The sequence below is a fragment of the Ranitomeya variabilis genome, chromosome 5, assembly GCF_051348905.1.
Source record: "Ranitomeya variabilis isolate aRanVar5 chromosome 5, aRanVar5.hap1, whole genome shotgun sequence".
Taxonomy (NCBI): Eukaryota; Metazoa; Chordata; class Amphibia; order Anura; family Dendrobatidae; genus Ranitomeya; species Ranitomeya variabilis.
In genome coordinates this window covers 654,157,374-654,180,779 of record NC_135236.1, presented here as the reverse complement: position 1 = coordinate 654,180,779, position 23,406 = coordinate 654,157,374, and the positions used below count along the sequence as shown (strand labels likewise).

The 23,406-nt window shown below is 46.7% G+C and overlaps 1 protein-coding gene across 1 annotated transcript in view; it reads right to left on the bottom strand.

Annotated features, from left to right (window-relative positions):
* Positions 1-14,499: 14,499 nt before the first annotated feature.
* The window catches only part of CYFIP2 (cytoplasmic FMR1 interacting protein 2), a 64,042-nt gene continuing 55,135 nt past the window's right edge, over positions 14,500-23,406 (bottom strand). Inside the window, exons 25-32 of the mRNA XM_077266427.1 lie at positions 23,082-23,225; positions 22,753-22,843; positions 19,202-19,332; positions 18,584-18,656; positions 17,865-17,959; positions 16,670-16,908; positions 16,437-16,584; positions 14,500-15,692 (exon numbers count right to left, since the gene is read on the bottom strand). Coding sequence (XP_077122542.1) covers positions 15,525-15,692; positions 16,437-16,584; positions 16,670-16,908; positions 17,865-17,959; positions 18,584-18,656; positions 19,202-19,332; positions 22,753-22,843; positions 23,082-23,225 — 1,089 coding nt within the window. The 3' untranslated portion in view covers positions 14,500-15,524. The remainder of the gene's footprint in view (positions 15,693-16,436; positions 16,585-16,669; positions 16,909-17,864; positions 17,960-18,583; positions 18,657-19,201; positions 19,333-22,752; positions 22,844-23,081; positions 23,226-23,406) is intronic.

Below are 23,406 nucleotides of genomic sequence, written 5' to 3'. Positions count from 1 at the left end.
ATGACAAGTTTTCTAGTAGAGAATGCTTTAAGAAAAGCTCAGTTTTGGGGGAGTTTGTGGAGGAGTTTTTAATTTCCTGGGGTGGATTTGAAGAGTTTTTCAAGTGTTTTCGGAGAGGTTTTTTTTTTTGCCTTAAGCGTTTTTTTTTTTTTGTTTTTTTTTGCAGCCTTTTGATTGGACAGTGCCCAGTTTGGAATGTTTTCCATCAAGAGCCACTTTAAAGAAGTGACATGCACTTTCTTTTGTCCCATCATGTGTTTTTCAAAGTCTGAAAAGGAAGAAAAACACACAAAAGACTGAAAATCTGAACAGTAGTTTAGTTGTGCAATGAAAACAGCTATGAGGAGTATTTCAAGCATGCCTTGGAGTTTTTTGAGGAGTTTTTGAAGTGGAAACTCTCCAAATCCTTCTCAAAAATAAGAGATGAATACGGGTTTCTGCTCATTTTCTACTCCGAAAACTCAGCAAAAAGGCTCTGTGAGCACTTATCCTCAGACTATGGAGTCTTTTTGCTGAGTTTTTTTTTAGAGGAACCTGAGCAAAAACTCAATTTTTTAATTAAGAATTTTTCATTTTTGAGGAGGTTTTGGAAAATCTCCTTTCAGTTTCTGCAATAGCTCCTCAATAAACTCCATGTGCACATAGACTTTGGGTGACTTTTCAGGTGTCTATTGGAAAGGACAAGCTCCAAAAGGCTCCTCAAAAATCTCTTTGTGCACAAACCCCAAGGCTAAGCACAGGCAACAGTTGTAAAACTCCTACGTTCCCAAATTGAGGACAGTACCAGGAGCTGCACTCATCTGGTCCGGAAATTGGTCCAGACTAATGCATCTGAGGTCCAGGTGAAAAATAGCCCATGTGCACTAGCACATAGGCTATCACTTGGTCAGTTTGTTGTCTGTTTTCTACCTTCCTTCTAAATTTTCTTGCCTTTGTGGGTCAGGAGCAAGTGACTCAGAGCAAGTTCCACTAAATCCTTTATACTACATTAGTCTGTCCATGTCCAGACCAGTCGGGCAGGTATTTCAGGTGTCACCACATGCCTGGGACCTGAGGTCGTCCTGCGGTTGAGATGGATACAGATACACAACTTGTGTACTCGCTCCTCCAAATAACTCTTGGATGTGATTTATAACTTTCTTCAGGACTTGGGTTACATTTAGAGGTTTTTTTTTTGCATGGTTCCTTTTGTTTTCTGATGAGCGCCACCCCCTTCGACATTGATTGACATTGCTTAACTGTCGGATGAAGGGTGCTCGTAACTGCAGCCCCGCCCATGATGATCTAAGCAGCTTATTTGCATATGAACAAAAAATATATAGATTGAGTATAAGAGTGTTCTTTATCATCAACACTTATGGATATGGCAGCCCCCTAACCACAATCATATGGGCTAGCTAACTACTATAGGTAGCACTTAAAGGGGTTGTTCGGTAAAAACAAGTTATTACCTATCCACATAATAGATGATGACTTATTGATCTGTGAAGGTTCAATTGCTGGGACCCGTAGAACAAGTGAATTTTATCGCCTTACGAATGGAGTGGCAGTACGTATGGTTGACCACCTAGTTTATCCCCTATCGAATGGAGTGGCAGTACGTATGGTTGACCACCTGTTTTATCCCCTTTCAAATGGAGTGGCAGTACGTATGGTTGACCACCTGTTTTATCCCCTTTCTAATGGAGCAGCAGTACCTATGGTTGACCACCAGTTTTTTCCCACTTCGAATGGAGCGGCAATGTGTATGGTTGACCACCTGTTTTATCCCTTTTCGAATGTAGCGGCAGTACGTATGGTTGAATGATCACCTGTTTTATCCCCTTTCGAATGGAGCAGCAGTACGTATGGTTGCCCACCTGTTTTATCCCCTTTCGAATGTAGCAGCAGTACAAATGGTTGAATGATAACCTGTTTTATCCCCTTTCGAATGGAGCAGCAATACATATGGTTGCCCACCTGTTTTATCCCCTTTCGAATGTAGCGGCAGTACGTATGGTTAAATGATCACCTGTTTTATCCCCTTTCGAATGGAGCGGCAGTGCATATGGTTGACCACCTGTTTTATCCCCTATCGAATGGAGCAGCAGTATGTATGGTTGACCACCTGTTTTATCCCCTTTCAAATGGAGCGGCAGTGCGTATGGTTGACCACCTGCTTTATCCCCTCTCAAATGGAGCGGCAGTACGTATGGTTGAATGAACACCTGTTGTATCCCCTTTCTAATGGAGCAGCAGTACCTATGGATGACAACCTGTTTTTTCCCACTTCGAATGGAGCGGCAATGTGTATGGTTGTCCACCTGTTTTATCCCCTAATGTAGTGGCAGTACGTATGGTTGAATGATCACCTGTTTTATCCCCTTACGAATGGAGCAGCAGTACGTATGGTTGCCCACTTGTTTTATCCCCTTTCGAATGTAGCGGCAGTGCGTATGGTTGACCACCTGTTTTATCCCCTATCTAATGGAGCGGCAGTACGTATGGTTGACCACCTGTTTTATCCAATTTTAAATGGAGCAGCAGTATGTATGGTTGACCACCTGTTTTATCCCCTTTTGAATGGAGCGGCATTGAATATGGTTGACCACCTGTTTTATCCCCTATCGAATGGAGCCGCAGTACATATGGTTGACCACCTGTTTTATCCCCTTTCAATTGGAGCGGCAGTACATAATAAATAATAATAATCCTTATTTTTATATAGCACTAACATATTCCGCAGCGCTTTACAGTTTGCACATATTATCATCGCTGTCCAAGATGGGGCTCACAATATAAATTCCCTATCAGTATGTCTTTAGAGTGTGGGAGAAAACTGGAGTACCTGGAGGTACTCACCGCAAACACGGTGAGAACATACAAACTCCTTGCAGATGTTATCCATGTTATCCCCTTTCGAATGGAGCGGCATTGCATATGGTTGATCACCTGTTTTATCCACTTTCAAATGGAGCAGCAGTACGCACGGTTGACCACCTGTTTTGTCCCCTTTCGAATGGAGCGGTAGTATGTATGGTTGACCCGTTTTATCCCCTTTCGAATGGAGCAACAGTACGTATGGTTGATCACCTGTTTTATCCCCCATCGAATGGAGCGACAGTACGTATGGTTGGCCACCTGTTTTGTCCCCTTTCAAATGGAGCGGCAGTACGTATGGTTGACCACTTGTTTTATGCCCTTTCGAACGGAGGGGCGGTATGTATGGTTAACCACCTGTTTTACCCCCTTTCGAATGGAGCGGCAGTGCTTATGGTTTACCACCTGTAGACTTATTCCCTATGGGGCTGCGCTTGGCTTTTTCCAGCAGCCCCATAAAGAATTAATGGAACATCGGCTGGGCATTCAACCTGCCGCTCCATCCCAGCGATCGGACCCCCACCTTTCTGGAAACCCCTTTATGAGACCCTTTTAATCCTTCTGCAAGAAATCTAAGTTGTATAACTACTGCCATGTTATATATGCATTTTGCACGCCAGTCCCTTCGGAGGGTTCCTAAAGGACTTCCATGTGGATGTGTTGGATGTCCAACAATTCACACACTCCCCTTATTTTTTACACCCATGTATTAGAATCCTGTCTCCACTCACTATATAACTGTATCAGAAAGAGACTAATTGTACAAGTCTCCACAATATGACAACAGGGGGCGGATCACAAAAACCCCAAACAATGGGACCCATGCCCATTTTGCTTAGTCTCACCACCTACTAAGTGACTTGTGTACATAGAAAGGTGACACTTCTCACACTGAAGTCAACTGGGGTCATTTCCCAGCAACAAACAATGGTGCTTCACAAAGTGAAATATGCTGCAAGATCTGCAGGTAAAACATCCAGATAATCATAGTACACAGAATTTTACATCATTTTTGAACGTGGTCTTTTTTTTTTTTTTAAATTGACAGATATATATAAAGACACTAAAGGAAAATGCCGACAGTGTTTGTCCTCAAGCGTCCTCTTTGGTGGCTTTTCAATAATTTTTGCGCCAACTTCTTTTTCGCGTATGTCTGATTTGGACTGCTGATTGCATTGTTCTCTTTGAGATAAGCCGCCGACCGATGTGTCAGTCAGCTGGTTTCTCATAGAGAACACATGAGTGATCAGCTGAACAAGTTCTCAGGTGTATGGGAGAGTCGGCTGGGATGGCTGTTAGCCATCATTTGGCCTACAGCCACCTAGTGTGTATGACGGCCTTCTGTGTGTGTTCCTGTTGGGGCATACGTCCGAAATCCCTTGCAAAACGCGGTCTGATTGTGCGCACTGCCGTGTATCATTTTTGGGAGTGTATGCCTTCAGGAGGCGGACTGTTGTGAACTCCGTTTTCAGGCTCCCTCTTGTGGTCACAGATGGTATTGTGTGACTTTGGTTTTTTGGCTCCCCCTGGTGGTTTGGTTTATTATCCTGCGGGTCTGGCTGGATCAGCTGCCTCGTTATTCACCAGGGAGGCTCCTATTTAGCTCTGCTTCACTTCCACTTGTTGCCGGCTGTCAATGTATTCAGTGCTATTCTGATTACTCCTGATTATCTCGTTTTCTGCCTCTTCAGGATAAGCTAAGTTCTGTTTGAATATTTTTTGCTCATCTGCCTGCAATATGATTTCTGTGTATGATGAGTCTAGTCCAGCTTGCTAATATGTGATTTCTTTTTGCTGGTAAGCTCTGGGGTACGGAGTTGCTTCCCCCGCACCGTTAGTTGGTGCGGGGGCTCGAGCAATCTCTGCGTGGATATTTTAAATAGGGTTTTTTTATTGACCGCACAGTTCCCTTCCTATTTTCTGCTATCTAGTATTAGCGGGCCTCATTTGCTAAATCTGATTTCATCTCTGCGTTTGTGCTTTCCCCTTAACTCACCGTTAATATTTGTGGGGGGCTATTCTATATCTTTGGGGGCATTCCACTGAGGCAAGAGAGGACTTTCTTTCCCTCCAGGAATAGTCAGTTTCTCAGGCCGTGAAGAGACGTCTAGGATTTTTAGGTAACGTTCCACGGCTGCCTATAGTTGTGTGCGGATAGGATCAGGTTGCGGTCAATCTAGTTACCACTTCCCCAGAGCTAGTAGTCTGTTCAGTTACTTAGCTAGTCCGACCTGCGATCCTTGCCACTAGGATCATAACAGCGGACACTCAGAAGTAGTAGACTACGTCTGAGCGTCTGCCTACTGTAGGTGTACACTCCCGAAAAAAAGTACACGGCAGAGCTCACGTTTGCTCTGCCGTCATAATTACAGTGTTCATACTACTTTGCTGACAATTTCGGACCTATGACCGGATAGGGACGCAGACTTCAATGAGAAAGCACCCTTAGGTGACAGAGAACAGATCTTTGCATTCACAATGCGCTTGTGTCCAAGCCATTATCACTTTAAAGAGCTGCTATCGACATTATAGGCCTTATCTCAGTCAGATCTGGATACTTCTTCATTAAAATGAAAAGCAACCTAAGGTTTCCTGAGTTTCTGCTCCTCCCACAAGGAGATTAGAGGGAAATTTACCTCAGAGGGGAAGAATTTATGTAAATCTACGGCAGCTGCTTCAGGATGGTGGATCTGTACTTATGGAGATGATCATGATTCTATGGTTTCTGTGTGTGGTTTCTATGTGTATGAGTGTAAAGTTGGAGAAGATGGAATACCACCTCCTCTGAGGACCCCAGTTGTGTTATTGTGTATTTTATTGCTTGTTTTATCCTCCTCCAAGTGAAAGGTCAGTGGAGCAGCCGTGAAGACTATTTCCTAAGAAAAGAGAAACAGCATCATCCACAGTTGTCTCTCCGCCAAGAAAATTGCCAAAATTTGTCATGTGAGCACCATGACAGTTGGAAAAATACAAAATGAAGTCAGTCTATCCATTCAGAAGCCAAGAGGTGGACGTCAAGGCAAAATATCGTAATCAACAAGTCGGCTCATCCAAAGGTTTATCAGTTCTGGAGCGACAAAAACGTCAGTGGAGATGGCTCGTATGCTTCATAATAGCGAGATAACAGACGTCCATGCAAGCACCAAGTGACAAGTCTGGAATGGTGGCTCGAAAATAGGTGAGGAAGCCTCAACATCAATATAGTCATAAGAAGCCTTGGCTTGAGTTTACAAAAAAGTACAAAAAGTGGACAGTAGAAGATTGGAAACGGGTGATTTGGAGTGATGAGATGAATGTCAATAGACTAGGCTCTGATGGGTGCGAATGTGCCTGACAGAAACAATGGAAAAAGGGGCTAACGGATCAAGAAATTGAGGTAACTGTCAAGTTCAGTGGAGGAAGCCTGATGATATGGGGTTGTTTCACAGCCAAAGGCTTGGACACTTGACCAGAATCAATGGTGGTCTCAATGCTGAGCTATATGTGAGTATCCTATAAGATGAGTTACTTCTTACACTCGAGTACTATGGGTATGAAAATTACAACATAGTGTTCCAGCAGGACAACAACCCAAAATTTATGTCAAAATTGGCGAAGAAAAGGTTCAATTACAATGAAGTAGAGATGCTGGATTGGCCCTCACAGTCCCCAGACCTCAACCCAATCGAACACTTGTTGTTGAAGAAAAGGAGATTATTGTGTACTCACCGTAAAATCTTTTTCTCCGAGCCACTCATTGGGGGACACAGGACCATGGGTGTTATGCTGCTGCCACTAGGAGGACACTAAGTAAACAGAAAGATTAACTCCTCCTCTGCAGTATACACCCCTTCACTGGCTACAATTTCCCAGTTCGGTAGTAAAGCAGTAGGAGCATGAACAAAGACAACCTATGTCAAAACCAAAGAAGTAACAACAAGCCAAACAGGCTAACAGGGTGGGTGCTGTGTCTCCCCATGAGTGGCTCGGAGAAAAAGATTTTACGGTGAGTACACAAAAATCTCCTTTTCTCCTACGCCTCATTGGGGGACACAGGACCATGGGACGTACCAAAGCAGTCCCTGGGTGGAGAGCAATATGCTAATACCCCATGTACCACTGACTTACGGCTAAGGAACTGCCGCTTGCAGAATGCGCCTGCCAAGGGCGGCGTCTGCAGAAGAGAGAGAATGAATGTGGTAATGTTTGGTGAAAGTGTGCAAACTGGACCATGTCGCAGCCTTGCAGACCTGCTGTGCTGACGCCTGGTGCCGAATGGCCCACGAGGCACCCACCGACCGAGTAGAATGGGCCTTGATCCCAGCCGGGATAGGCACACCCCGGACACGATAGGATTCTTGAATGGCTGACCGAATCCACTTAGCTAGAGTAGCTTTGGAAGCGGGAGAACCCTTCCTGGACCCTTCTGGAAGTACAAACAGGACATCCGACGTGCGGAAGGGAGCCGTCCTCGAGACGTACCGACGAAGAGCCCTCACCACATCAAGAGTGTGCAGAGCCTTTTCAATGCGATGGACTGGAGCCGGACAGAAGGAAGGCAAAACAATGTCCTCATTGAGGTGGAAAGGAGAAACGACCTTGGGAAGAAAAGCGGGAGAGGTTCTCAAAACTGCCTTGTCCGGATGAAAAATTAGAAACAGAGGGTGGCAGGAAAGTGCCGCTAGCTCCGAGACCCGTCTGATGGACGTAATAGCCACTAGGAAAACTACCTTCCAAGAAAGGAAGGTCAGGGAAACGTCCAATAGCGGTTCGAAGGGAGTCTCTTGAAGAGCTCCGAGAACCAAATTAAGATCCCATGGATCCAAAGGCATTTTGTAGGGAGGCGCCACACGGGAAACTCCCTGGAAAAAAGTCTTAACCGGCAATCTATTGGCGATTTTTCGCTGGAAGAGTACTGACAATGCCGAAACCTGACCTTTTAGAGAACTGAGAGCCAGTCCCGAGTCCAGGCCAGATTGGAGAAACTCCAATATGGCAGGGACAGAAAATACTAGGGGAGATCGCCCCTGTGTGTCGCACCATGAGAAGAAAATTCGCCAGGTACGGTGATAATTGCGCATAGATACGGGTTTCCTAGCCCTGATCATGGTGGAAGACACCTTGGGGGAGAAACCCGTTTGGCCTAGAATCCAGGATTCAACGGCCAGGCCATCAAAGACAGGGCCCCTGAGTTCTGATGGTAAATTGGGCCCTGTGAAAGGAGATCCACGCGATCTGGAAGACGCCAGGGGGCGTCGGTGACCAGCTGAACCAGTTCCGCATACCATGCCCGATGCGGCCAATCCGGCGCGACGAGGATCACTGGTACCCCCTCTGCTCTGATCTTCTTGATGACCCTGGGCAGCAGGGGAAGAGGGGGAAAAATGTACGGGAGGCGGAATTGGCGCCAAGGCAAGACAAGGGCGTCCACTCCGAGGGCCCGTGGGTCGAGGGACCGCGCAAAGAATTGTGGAACCTTGTTGTTCATTCTGGATGCCATGAGATCCACATCCGGGGTCCCCCAGCGATGACAAATCTGCTGGAAAACCTCCGAGTGAAGGGACCACTCGCCGGAAGTGAGACCCTGGTGGCTGAGGAAGTCCGCCGCCCAATTCTCCACACCTGGAATGTGGATCGCTCAGATGGGCGAATGGTTGGACTCGGCCCAACGAAGAATGTGGGACACCTCGAGCATAGCCGTCTTGCTGCGGGTTCCCCCTTGGCGGTTGATGTACGCCACGGCTGTGGCGTTGTCGGACTGGATTCTGACTGGGTGACCAGCCAGAAGGTGGTGAAACTGGAACAATGCTAGCCTGATACAGTTAGGTCCATATATATTTGGACAGAGACAACATTTTTCTAATTTTGGTTATAGACATTACCACAATGAATTTTAAACAAAACAATTCAGATGCAGTTGAAGTTCAGACTTTCAGCTTTCATTTGCGGGTATCCACATTAAAATTGGATGAAGGGTTTAGGAGTTTCAGCTCCTTAACATGTGACACCCTGTTTTTAAAGGGACCAAAAGTAATTGGACAATTGACTCCAAGGCTATTTCATGGACAGGTGTGGGCAATCCCTTCGTTATGTCGTTCTCAATTAAGCAGATAAAAGGCCTGGAGTTGATTTGAGGTGTGGTGCTTGCATTTGGAAGGTTTTGCTGTGAAGTAAACATGCGGTCAAAGGAGCTCTCCATGCAGGTGAAACAAGCCATCCTTAAGCTGCGAAAACAGAAAAAAAACATCCGAGAAATTGCTACAATATTAGGAGTGGCAAAATCTACAGTTTCGTACATCCTGTGAAAGAAAGAAAGCACTGGTGTACTCATCAATGCAAAAAGACCTGGGTGCCCACGGAAGACAACAGTAGCGGATGATCGCAGAATAATCTCCATGGTGAAGAGAAACCCCTTCACAACAGCCAACCAAGTGACCAACACTCTCCTGGAGGTCGGCGTATCAATATCCAAATCTACTATAAAGAGAAGACTGCATGAAAGTAAATACAGAGGGTTCACTGCACGGTGCAAGCCAATCATAAGCATCAAGAATAAAAAGGCTAGACTGGACTTTGCTAAAAAACATCTAAAAAAGCCAGCACAGTTCTGGAAGAACATTCTTTGGACAGATGAAACCAAGATCAACCTCTACCAGAATGATGGAAAGAGAAAAGTATGGTGAAGGCGTGGTACAGCTCATGATCCAAAGCATACCACATCATCTGTAAAACACGGCGGAGGCAGTGTGATGGCTTGGGCATGCATGGCTGCCAGTGGCACTGGGTCACTAGTGTTTATTGATGATGTGACACAGGACAGAAGCAGCCGAATGAATTCTGAGGTATTCAGAGCCGCCATACTGTGTGCTCAGATCCAGCCAAATGTAGCCAAACTGATTGGTCGTCGTTTCATACTACAGATGGACAATGACCCAAAACATAAAGCCAAAGCAACCCAGGAGTTTATTAAAGCAAAGAAGTGGAATATTCTTGAATGGCCAAGTCAGTCACCTGATCTCAACCCAATTGAGCATGCATTTCACTTGTTAAAGACTAAACTTCAGACAGAAAGGCCCACAAACACACAGCAACTGAAAACCACCGCAGTGAAGGCCTGGCAGAGCATCAAAAAGGAGGAAACACAGCGTCTGGTGATGTCCAAGAGTTCAAGACTTCAGGCAGTCATTGCCAACAAAGGGTTTTCAACCAAGTACTAAAAATGAACATTTTATTTACAATTATTGAATCTGTCCAATTACTTTTGGTCCCTTTAAAAACAGGGTGGCACATGTTAAAGGAGCTGAAACTCCTAAACCCTTCATCCAATTTTAATGTGGATACCCTCAAATGAAAGCTGAAAGTCTGAACTTCAACTGCATCTGAATTGTTTTGTTTAAAATTCATTGTGGTAATGTCTATAACCAAAATTAGAAAAATGTTGTCTCTGTCCAAATATATATGGACCTAACTGTAGCTCGTATTTCCAGGAGATTGATGGGAAGACGGGACTCTCGAGTGGACCACCGTCCTTGAGCTGTGTGATGGTTGAAAACCGCCCCCCAGCCTATGAGGCTGGCATCGGTGGTCACCACCAGCCACTGCACCGGGAGAAAAGACCTGTCTTGGGATAGGGAGGACTTCAGCGTCCACCAGCTGAGGGTCTTCCTGACCCGTGGGGACAGGAGGAATCGGCGGTCGAGGGAGAACGGATTGCCGTCCCATGCCGAGAGCAGCGCATGTTGTAGGGGACGGAGATGAAATTGCGCGAATGGAACCGCTTCCATGGCAGCTACCATCTGCCCGAGAACGCGCATGCTGAATCGAATGGAGTGGGAGACTGGGTGGGAAAGGCCCTGGGCTCCCCGCTGCAAGGCCAAGGCCTTGTCTAGAGGGAGGATGACCAGACCGCGAGAAGTGTCCAGTGTCATCCCAAGAAAAGAGATCCGTTGTGCCGGAACTGGAGAGGATTTTTGGAAGTTTATCTTCCAACCCAGGCGAGAGAGAGTATCCACCGTGAGAACGACGGACTCCTCGCAGGCTAGGTAAGAAGAACCCTTTATCAGCAGGTCGTCCAGGTACGGCAGTACCACAACTCCCCTGGAATGAAGAATGGCCATGGCAGCCGCCATGACCTTCGTAAAGACTCTGGGAGCGGTGGTGAGACCGAAGGGCAAGGCCACAAATTGGAAATGTTCTCCGCGAAATGCGAAGCGGAGGAACTGTTGGTGCGGAGGAAAGATTGGTATGTGCAGGTAAGCATCCTTGATGTCTATGGACGCCAGGAATTCTCCTTTTTCCATAGACGCGACCACAGAACGGAGGGATTCCATTCTGAAGTGTCAGATTTTGACGAATTTGTTTAGGAGTTTGAGGTCTAGGATCGGGCGTAGCGATCCGTCCTTTTTGGGGACCACGAATAGAAACCCTTGAATCTTTGTTCTAGGGGGACCGGAATGATGACTCCGTCCTTTTGTAGAGCCCGTATTGCCTGGAGGAACGCTGTGGCCTTTGACTTTTGAGGGCAAGACTGGAAGAAACGCATGGGTGGAGGGGAGGAAAATTCTATTTTGTATCCGGTGGACACCAGTTCCCTGACCCATCCGTCGAAAACGACTGAGAGCCAGGCTTGACGGAACAAGAGCAGGCGTCCGCCTACTTTGTTGGTGCCCTCCGGATGATGCAAGGAGTCATTGGGAGGATCTATCGGATGTGGATCCCTTAGACCCGTGTGGTCTCGGTCTGGGTTTCCAGTTACGGTTTGGTCTGTAAGAGACCTGGGCGCCTCGGCCACCGCGCGAACCGCGTCCTGATGCGGAGGCAGAGGATGTAGAAGACCAGTTGGCATTGTGACGAAAAGGCTGAAATGGAGGTTGCTGTTGGTACCGAAAAGGCCGGGTAGGCTTTTGCTGGGGGAGAAATTAACTTTTTCCTCCGGTGGCATCCGAGATCATCTGGTCTAATTTTTCTCCAAATAACCGACCAGCCTGGTAAGGCAGGGCTTGGAAGCCGAATCTGCTTGCCAATCCCTGAGCCACAGGGCTCTCCTGATGGAGATTGCATTGGCGGCTGACTGTGCGGCGCAATTAGCTGCGTCTATTGAGGCGCTGACCATGAAGTCCCCGGCCTGGGCTATCTGGTTAGCCAGACTGATGGCTTCTGGAGATAAGTCACTAACTTGGATGGTCGAGGAAAGTGTCTCGGTCCAAGAGACCATAGCCTTAGCCACCCAAGAGGCGGCGAAGGAAGGGAAGAGAGAGGCTCCTGTGGCCTCAAAGACGGAGCGAGCCAGATAGTCAATCTGGCGGTCAGAGGGGTTCTTCACGGAGGAACCGTCAGAGAGAGACAGGATGGTTTTAGACGCGAGATGTGACACAGCCGGGTCCACTGAAGGGGACTGCAGCCAGTCCTTGATCAGTTCCCGAGAAAAAGGATATTTGGCCTCGATGGACTTTTGCCCCATGAAGCGTTTATCTGGACGGTCCCTATGTTTTTGTACAATCTCCTTAAACTCAGGGTGAGTGACAAAAACCTTTTGAACACGTTTAGTCTTTTTGAATGACACCGCGTGTTCGGGAGCGGATACGGAGTCCTCAGTCACCTTCAAGGTCTGGTTGACTGCCTCGATGAGAGAGTTGAGAGACTCTTGGGAGGGAGAGGATTCCTGAAGGTAGGAATTGTCGGACTCATATTCAGAGTCGTTTGGGTTTGGGGAAGGGGACCGGGAAGCAGAGCTTGCAGGCGCTGAAGGACCCGCTGGCCTATGGTCAGGGGACGAAACGTGAACCCGTTTTCTAGAACCCCGGGTAGAAAGTGACAGGGTACGCCCCCTGCTGGAGGATGGGTCCGTACCGTCGTCTGAATCCTCCGCGGTCTGACTTGGAGGGGGGCCCCGGAGGGAGTCAATTGCCCTGACCAGGGAAGCCACGGACCGTGACAGAGTAGCTGCCCACTCCGGGGAACTAGGCTCTACAGGATCGACGGCTGCGGCCTCGGCGGCGATATCGGCGGCGGTGGGAGGTGGCTGCACAGAGGCTGTGACACAATCCGCACACAGCGGGCTACTGTAAGCTCGGGGCAGCGCCTTATTGCAAGTGGCACAAACAGTGAAAAACACTGTGTGCTTCTTGTTACCCTTTTTGGTCTCCTTGGATTGAGACATAGTGTCTTTTAGAGACAGAGCGGGGTAGTATGCAGGGAAAGGGTTAAGCTTTCTTGAAGCAGCTTACCCACGATCCTGTGTGTGTCCCCGGGGAGGAATGAGCGGTGGCGGTTCTTGGGCTGCAGGTGGATGCGTGGGCCACCTTGCAGAGAAGAAGAAATATGGCCCCCGAGAACTGCAGGGCGCCTCTCGTCCCAGACGAGAAGCGCCGAAAAGGGGGGCGGGGTTTTGCGGCCGTGGGAGGTACCTGCCCACTGAGGCCTACTCGGGCCGAAAAAGCCGGGGACTAAATTTCCGGCCTGCCCGGCGATGTGCGGAGGCGAGGCCGCAAAGAGCGTCGCTGACAGCGCAGGTCCCCGGTGCCTCTCCCCAGGGACTCCCGCAGGTAACGCCGGCGCTCCCCTGAGCTTCGGGGGGCAGGAGGGATGTGTACTTACAGTGCCCTCCGGTAGCCGGTCCCCCTGTCAGCTGTGCGCTGCACTTCCTCCCATTCAGATCCTCTTCAGCTTATGCAGGGCGCCTCTCGCGCCTTCTGAAGATGTTGCAGGGCATGGAATAACCCTGTGCAACGCCATAGTGGGCCTTGTCTGTGGAGCCCCCGGAGAGGTACATCAGAGTGGACTCTGTGTGCTCGCCGCAGCAGGGGGGAAGGGAGATCGGGACCAAGTGGGAACCGTCGCCCCGGTAAAATTGGCGTGCTCCAGCGTCGCAGGAGAGGGACGGGGAGGTATACTCGCCGTGCTCGCCTGTTGCTGGTTCGGGGGAGAGCAGGCCCTATAAAAAAGGGATCCGTCGCCCCCTTCACTCCGTTAAATAAAAAATAAAAATTTACAGAAAATTAAAATTAAAATAAGAAAAATTGGGGTCTAGAAATGGACCCAAGTGCCTCCTACAGACACTAAGCAAGAACTGGGAAATTGTAGCCAGTGAAGGGGTGTATACTGCAGAGGAGGAGTTAATCTTTCTGTTTACTTAGTGTCCTCCTAGTGGCAGCAGCATAACACCCATGGTCCTGTGTCCCCCAATGAGGCGTAGGAGAAAAACCTGTATACATACACAAGTGAGTCGACCAGTAGGCACCAACTTTTGGAAACATGTACAAGAGACCTGCTTGATTCTGACCAAGAGCATGTCCAAAAGGATCCAGGCAGTGCTGAAAGCCAAAATGTGGATTTACAAAATAATAAAAAAATACAATTTTAATTTTTAGGAGCAAAGCAGTAACAATGCAGTGACATGACAAGAATCTACACAACTAAGCATAAGATAAATAGCGGTAAGTCAAATTTATGTATGAGATAACCAAGATGATTGTCTATAAAATGATCGTAGTCTCATGTTCAAAAATGGTGAGATATGAAGCCTGAAAATCAAAAGTTCACAACATTGTTACCCTTTTGCTCACCGCGTATCACTGTGCCACTATTACTGGACTGCACTAATATTGGGTTTTATATTACAACCATAAAATAAAATATAGAATAAAAATTAGTCCCACGTCTATTTATGAGAATTTATCTTTCTTTTTATTCACAAGCAAGAAAGCAAAATAATTTAAATAGAAGAACTAAATAAAATAAAAGACCAAAAAAACTATAAAAAATGAAGTTACCACAATACGTAAATACAATAATTAAAATAAAAAACCTATATATCCGTGATACAATATGACTGTGTGCGACGGGCGGTTAGTGGGCGACATTCATCGGCCTTTCTTGCCCCCCCCTCACTGGTAAACTGGACCCACCGGTAACATGTAGAAGTTGGCGAAATATTCTTCGAGCAGATGAGAATTGCACAACACTGTACAGTCACAATAAATAGGGCAGGTAGACACTGACGGTTAAAGGGGTCCTCTGCAATTTACAACTACGGCTAGGATGTGCTTATGTCTCACAGTAATATAGGGGGGCAGATCTCGGGGACCGTGACTATGGGGGCTGATATGACCACAGCGCGTTCATAAAACGGTCCATACACATAACCTCATTTATTTAGGTAGCGAACATTCGTGCCCTCCACAGTGATCTCCGAAATCTAATCTTTGGGGTCCGTATACCTAAAGGAGTAAGAGGGGTCCTTGTGCAGTACCGTATATGTGACCCCTGGAAGGGTGAAGTGGCAGTCGATCCCTTTAATTACTAGGATTGTGTACAGGATGTATATTACAAGGTGTAAGCACAATTTCCAGCACAAAGAGTCCTCTCCGGCACAATTCTGGACAATCCCTCGAAGCGTCAGTCTATGATTAGTAGATCAAAAAAATACTTAAAACTTGGTTCAAACCAGTAAAAAAAAACATTGATACTGCTCTGTCGTCACAAGATCTCGGCAAACTCCGTCGGCGATCGGTAATTAACCACCACAGACCCTGATAGGAGTGATAGTCAACGCACACCCCGTTACATGGCTACTTCCTGTACAGTCCTGGCGTTTCCACAGCATCATGACGGTGTAAAGGACGAACATGCACCACAACATGGAATCTGTCAAAACCGTCCAGATCGTTTCATCCCTTGCGTTCGCTTCAGCAGGTGGTCGCCAGTGACTGATGGATGGGGGGCTGGAAGCACCGTACATGTTCCACCGTGGAACTGTCGCTCTCCACAGATTTCATGTACTTGTTCAGGACTGCAAAGATTTCGTTGTTCAGGATCTGGTACTTTCGTATTCGGTCTGCCATTTTCTTCAGTGGCTGGAGGGAAGACAAGAGATCAGGTGATACGATCAGAAATATACACCGTATTACAACCACGGGAGAGTTTATGGCCTATCATTCCACACCCACTAATATGGAGTCAGCCCCTCTACAGATACAACAGTATCAGACCCTGATGTTGGGGAGAGGCCGGGGTCACAATCTCCGGTCTAGGTCATCCCAAAGGTGTTGGATGGGACTGAGTCCCGGCTCAGCGCGGCCGGTCATCTTCTACCGCCAAACTCCCCCCATGGGGTCTCCACTTTGTGGCTGAGTTGCTGAAGTTCCTTCTACTTCTCAATAATATCACTCACAGGTGGCAGGGGAAGATTTAGGAGGAAGAAATGACATAACTTGTACCTTGGTGGCTCCTTTTACAGGATCGCGCTGGTATCAGTGAGTCTAACCACCAGCCTAGTAAAGGCAGACAGCACGGCGAGGGGCCAGATGATATACATGGAGGGCTGGATAATATACATCGAGGGGGGCGAGGGGCCAGATGTTATACATTGTGGGTAAGGGGCTGGATATTATACACTGGGGTGAGGGGTCGGAAATTATACACAAGGGGCGAGGGGTCAGATGTTATACACTGGGGGCCATGGGGACTGCATTCTACCCGGTTCAGGGAGGGCAGAATATTACGCCGGATCTTTTTGGTCTCTGTGTCGCGTCCTGCACCAGATATAACACGATTCCTTGTTCTCCATTATGCGCCCTGTTCCTGCAGATTGTACTCACCACATTTTTGATAATCTCATCCTTCCCATCCTGCCTCTGGACTTTCAGAAGGTGATAGCAGAAGTCAAATAGATCGAAGCGACGCTGCTGTCCGAGTAGCACGATAATGGCACAACCTGCCCAATTCAGGCCATCTCCAAAGCACTGCCTGCATGGAAGTAAAAATAAAAAGCATTAATCAAAAAATGGGGGCGCTGCTATCGACCATATGATAAATGCCCCCCGTTACTCACTCTGCTGTAAATTCATTGGTCCCCACGGGAATACAATAAACGAACTGCATGGCGCTCCAGAGCCGGTGAAACTCCACACATTCATCCACATGCATCACTCCGTTAGTGGGCGGGGGGCCGCGCCATATGGGGTCCTGCAGGTAACTGCGTATCCGGGTCAGGATTACTTCAAACATGGACAGACCACAGCACAGTCTCTCCTTAGTCAGCAGGTCACCTTCCCTGGCGATGGCGATTTGCTGTAAGAGCGTAGATAGACGAGAAGTCAGACATATTACACTAGAATATAAGGCGTCATATTATTGTATCGTTATTAGATATCAGGTTAGGAGAAATATTCCATGAACAGTTGGGGATAAGTTTCTGGTTTTGTGGGAGAAGTGATAACAAGAGGAAAAGTCAACTCTTCTCCCATAGCGTCTCCTGGGAGAAATTCAGGAACATTTCTTCATGTTATCACCCTCTTAGCAATCACAGCCCATCACTGTCATCTCTCCTCTAAATAGTTTCCTAGTGTCCTGCCAATGGGATCTCATACTTTGCTCTGATGAGGGGCAACACCCCCGAAACACCGTGTTGCAAATTGAGATTCTGGTTTGGCTTATTGCAAGGCTTGTTAAAGAGTCGATATTGACTTTTAGGATCACTGTTTCCAATGGGTGGAAGTCCTATTCCTCTCTAAAGAGACAGTTTGCATATTTAATTTCCCAGAGGAGCATGCATGGCCTATAAGTCTCCTCATTCTGGCATGCCAGCGTTGGCTTGTCAGTCTCCACAAGGAGAAACCTTACTGTCTATTTTTCTTACAAAACACTGAAGGCATTCATGATGATACACTCTTTTAGCGAGATGATTGCGCTGGATTTGTATGGGTCTACTGGACACTTCTGGAGTCATCTCTCGACCTTTAGAAGCTCTTGTGCTCCTCAGATTCACGAAGCGCCACCAAATGGATTAATATAAGGAGGCCAGAGAGGGTGTTTCTTTAAGGTTTTCATCCTAAGGCTGCCATTTACAAGATGTGTTACCCTTTGAAGGGGAAAATGACAGCACGAGTCTGCAGGTAACACCTCAGTGGTCACTATGACTGCCCATGGGTGACAGCCGCTTTTCGACAGGCGCACTGTGGAATGCCAACCTCACGTGTCAGTGCCAGTATCGCCATTACTTACGCCCCAGCTGATGTCTTCCATACCTGTGGTGTGCCCAGTCGTTCAATCAATGGGACAAGATGCAGTGGAGCATATTTGGCTTCGAGACGCTTCATCCTCACCTCCAGACGTTCCCCCTCTAATGGAGAAAAAAAAACAGCGCTCATGACGTGATGGAACAGGGGTGCAACCAATGATCCTCATACACATTAAATGAATGCCGATTTTGATGGGCCTGCCGACCATCTGATGTGTATGGGGACGTTCCGAAGGGAAGGAACGGGCAATTGGGATTTTATTGGCCAATCCTTTAGTTGTCAGGTGACAGCGGCTTTCTCATCTCTCCCCGTTGTAAACACTTGAGCAGTCGGCCGAGCCGGATGTTATCTCACGTCTATGGCCATCAAATCCTATGGCACAATGGTCAGCACTTGGATATATTTAATGGGCTGCACATGTCAGCCCAGTCTAGAATGACAAGTCTGCAGTCACTGTGCGCTGGTGTCTGCGCCGGGAACGGCGGTCAAGTATGCTATATGCATACTCCTGGCCACTAGACGGGGCATGGACTCTCTCAACACAAGTGTACTGAGCAAAGCTGCGCCCACTAGGCGAGTTCTGGCCGGGAGTAGGCATATCGCATACTTGCCCACCATTCCCGGTGAATTCTCACAGCACACAGTGACTGCTGACTTGTCATTCTGGACCAGACAACCTAAACTCTTTCAACTTGCTCATACATGGGGTACCAGGCCGGACTCACCTTTGATGTACACACGAGGCAGGATGTTCTGGAACGGCGCGGCATGAAGGAGATCACAAACCTCCTCTTGGGACTGGGAAAAGAAAAAAATGTTTATAGCAAAAAAAAAGATTTAAAACAGTGAATAAAATACGAGGAGTTGATAATGTGCTAATGTTGAGCAAAACGAGTCGCAGGACCCTGCTTGTATTCCATGGCCACTGGACGAGAGCAATGGGAACCTTCTCCTACCTGCAGTATCTCCAGCCACCACGACATCTTGGCCTACGTCATCGCCGTGAGGTCTACTAGGTAGTAGAAGCATGGCGGACTATCGACTAGCTTTCTGTATCAGTTCTTCAAGGTTTTAGGATCTCTGCTTGCAGTCACTCAATAGGGACAATTCCACGTTTACTTCTAGTCCTGGCCAAGTGATGATTGGACAGATGCACAAGTTGTCCCATGATGCGGCACCTGTGAGTCCATGACATGACCAGGACAGATCTGTTTTTATCCATTGAACGCAAACAAGCAGAGATCTTAAAAAAGACATGATGAATTGATACAGAAACTTTCTTTAAACTGTCTTCTCTATTATAGATAGTCATGAAGAACTAATGAGGTTCATGAAATTCGTACCAAAGCTTGCTCGATGAGCAGACAGAAGAGCACGGCGTTACCAACTTCTCTCAGGCTCTGGAAGACATCGGTCTTCAGCTCCGCGTACTCAATGATGTCCTTCAGCTGATGGTGGAAGAACTCCAGGATGCCTACAAGTCATTAATAAATGCAGACAGTGAAACCTCCAATCTTTAACGGCTACATGTACACACAGTGTACTCATAAAACCGAAACGGAGCGGAAACCTCAACAAAATCCTCTTCAAATACTTAAAATGCCTCAAAAACGTGAAGTTTCTGCTCAGTTTCCACTCCAAAAAAGCAGCAAAAAGACTCAGTGTGAACATACCCTAAATTTGTTTCATCTATAAAAACCTTGCGGGAAATTACCACATTGTAAAAATGTGGCAAATGGCTGTAGGAATGCATGAATTTGTTTGGAATATGGCTTTAAAGGGGTATCCTTAAGTGTCTCAAGCAGCTCAGAGCAATGCAGTCTCCTTACTTCCTCGTCTCTGGCAGGGCGGACTCTCATCCTTGAGTGACAGCTCTGGTGACTAGTAGAACTGTAGTAATAGTAGAACTATAAAGCTCGGCACAAGTTCTGCTGTCACACATTCAGCGTGAGTGTGCATGAGATAACAAGGTATTTAAACAAGCATACAGCTCTGGACAGTAAAAGCAGAAAGCCCAGATTAGCAGACCTGCTCTGAAAGCTGCCAGCTGGTGATTTATAACTGCATCTCTTCAGAAGATGATAGGGTCAGGGTGGGAGGTGAGCAGGTAACTGCTGTATAGAAATAAATGGACTAGATAGAGGTGGCCGGAATGTTAGGCCGGCGTCACACATGCGAGTTTTACGGACGTAAGAGCGCAGAAACTACGTCCGTAAAACTCGCATAACATACGGCACAATTATTCTCAATGGGGCTGCTCCTATCAGCCGTATATTACGGTTCAGTATTATACGGTCTTCTACGGCCGTACAAAATCGCAGCATGCTGCGTTTGTCAGCGTATTGCGCAAAAAAATCGCCAATGAAAGTCTATGGGTGCGAGAAAAATACGGATTCCACACGGACCAGCAGTGTGACTTGCGAGAAATACGCAGCGGTGTTAGTGAAAAGTCGGTAATTCAATTGCCGGCTTTTCATTTCTCCTGCACAAACCCGACAGGATATGAGACATGGTTTACATACAGTAAATCATCTCATATCCCCTTTTTTTTTGCATATTCCACACTACTAATGTTAGTAGTGTGTATGTGCAAAATTTGGGCGCTGTAGCTGCTAAAATAAAGGGTTAAATGGCGGAAAAAAATTGGCGTGGGCTCCCGCGCAATTTTCTCCGCCAGAATGGTAAAGCCAGTGACTGAGGGCAGATATTAATAGCCAGGAGAGGGTCCATGGTTATTGGCCCCCCCTGGCTACAAACATCTGCCCCCAGCCACCCCAGAAAGGGCACATCTGGAAGATGCGCCTATTCTGGCACTTGGCCACTCTCTTCCCACTCCCTGTAGCGGTGGGATATGGGGTAATGAAGGGTTAATGCCACCTTGCTATTGTAAGGTGACATTAAGCCTGATTAATAATGGAGAGGCGTCAATTATGACACCTATCCATTATTAATCCAATTGTTTGAAAGGGTTAAAAAACACACACACACATGATTTTAAAGTATTTTAATGAAATAAACACAGCGGTTGTTGTAATAATTTATTGCTCTCGCAATCCATTTCCAGGCCCTCGCTTGGCAAAATAATAAACGCACAAGATACATACCTTCTGATGTCAGATCACTTCCCACGATGTAATCCATCTGAAGGGGTTAATTATTTTACAGGCACGAGCTGCGCTAAAGCACTCGCTCGTGCCTGTAATTCCCCGGCGAATGAATGAAATGTAGGTCATTGACCTACATTTCCTTCAGTCGCGGTGATGCGCCCCCTGGTGGATGTCCTCATATGACCTGGAGCGTGGGAAAAAGTTCCCAGGCTGCAGTTCATGAGAACATCCACCAGAGGGCGCCTCACCGCGACTCAATGTAAGTACAGATCACTCTGCTTTCCTTTCAGCACCCGGGGATTACAGGCACGAGCGAGTGGTTTATCGCAGCTCTGCCTGTAATATTAGTTAACCCCTTCAGATGGATTACCTCGTTGGACGTGATCTGACATCAGAAGGTATGTATCTTGTGCGTTTATTATTTTGCCAAGCGAGGGCCTGGAAATGGATTGAGAGAGCAATAAATTATTACAACAACCGCTGTGTTTATTTCATTAAAATACTTTTAAATCATGTGTGTGTGTTTTTTAACCCTTTCAAACAATTGGATTAATAATGGATAGGTGTCATAATTGACGCCTCTCCATTATTAATCTGGCTTAATGTCACCTTACAATAGCAAGGTGGCATTAACCCTTCATTACCCCATATCCCACCGCTACAGGGAGTGGGAAGAGAGTGGCCAAGTGCCAGAATAGGCGCATCTTCCAGATGTGCCTTTTCTGGGGTGGCTGGGGGCAGATGTTTGTAGCTACGGGGGGGCCAATAACCATGGACCCTCTCCTGGCTATTAATATCTGCCGTCAGTCACTGGCTTTACCATTCTGGCGGAGAAAATTGCGCGGGAGCCCACGCCAATTTTTTCCGCCATTTAACCCTTTATTTCAGCAGCTACAGCGCTGAAATTTTGCACATACACACTACTAACATTAGTAGTGTGGAATATGCAAAAAAAAGGGGATATGAGATGGTTTACTGTATGTAAACCATGTCTCATATCCTGTCGGGTTTGTGCAGGAGAAATGAAAAGCCGGCAATTGAATTACCGACTTTTCACAGCTATCGCGCAGAATGAAATCTAAATACAGACTATATATATGTGTCTCAATGACATATATATATATATATATATATATATATATATATATATATATATATATATATATACTGTATATATGTTTTCCCGAACATTTGAGCACATAAATCCATTAGATGTCGGTTTTGCAAGCCTGCGCGAAAATCTCGCAGTACGGATGCCATACGGATTACATATGGGGGATGCCATGCGCAAAATACGCTGACACACCCTGACTACGGATCAATATTTTGGGAACATTTCTCCGTATTACGGCCGTAGTACAGACGTATAATACGTGGCGTATTGTCTTACGCCAAGTGTGACTCCAGCCTTAAGAGTTAACTCCTCTCCTGGAATGTAACTACTGTGCACTCTTGGATAGAGTCAGGAAGCCCCGAACTCCATGAAAACCAGCTGTACACTATATTAGATAAAAGCTGTCATTGCGTGAAAAATACAGCAGATAGAAGAAGCAAGTCTTGCTTATTTTCATACAGTCTAAGCAATTTTAAGAACAGGAGAACAACTCTTTAACACAATCTCAATCACTTGGTTTGAAAAGACCTCTACATTCTGACTGTTAGTAGGATTCACGACCAAAGCTGAGATGTGCGCTATGTGCTGTATATTCGGCAGGGAGAAATGCCTGCAGGAGCCTCTTTTTACGGGATCCCTTACCCATCACCTCAATAATTCAATCTGACTTTACCTGGAGATCCGTACTCATGGCGAGGCAGGCGACAGATTTTTGGCATGACCTCAATGAGAGTCTTCACATACTGCAATACGGTACCCTGTAACTGTGGACGGAAGACAGAGAGATGTCACAATAAATCCCCAGAAAGTAACTGCACTAGGGCCGATAATCAAGAGCACATAGGAAGCTCGTTCCCGTTCAATCATCATTTTCGGCAGCACACTGTCCTGTGTAAACAAGACATGTGCTGCCGAGAACATAATATTACATGCGCACGCTCAAATAAACTATTGTTATGGACATATCGTTGACCTGTTGAAATCGGCAGTCTAGGCACCTACCAAACTTTTGACAATCTTCAGTAGTTCCTCCATCACCACAGCGATGCCCTGATATCCCAGCAGGCGGCAGATGGTTTTGAAATGTGGCGGACCCACAAAATTTCGGTAAGAGCTATAGATGTGGCTGTAGGCTATATTGAGAGGCTACAGAAAAGAGTTAAAAAAATGAAAAAATCCAAAAAAAAGAGTAAGGACTGGTCCATGAAGAAACAAGAGTCAATTCACACCATAGTGTACTAGCTCAATGAAGGCCAAAAGGATGTAAGGATACATTTGGTATATGCACAATTCGACACTAAAAAACATAGCGTAAATTCAGCTTAAA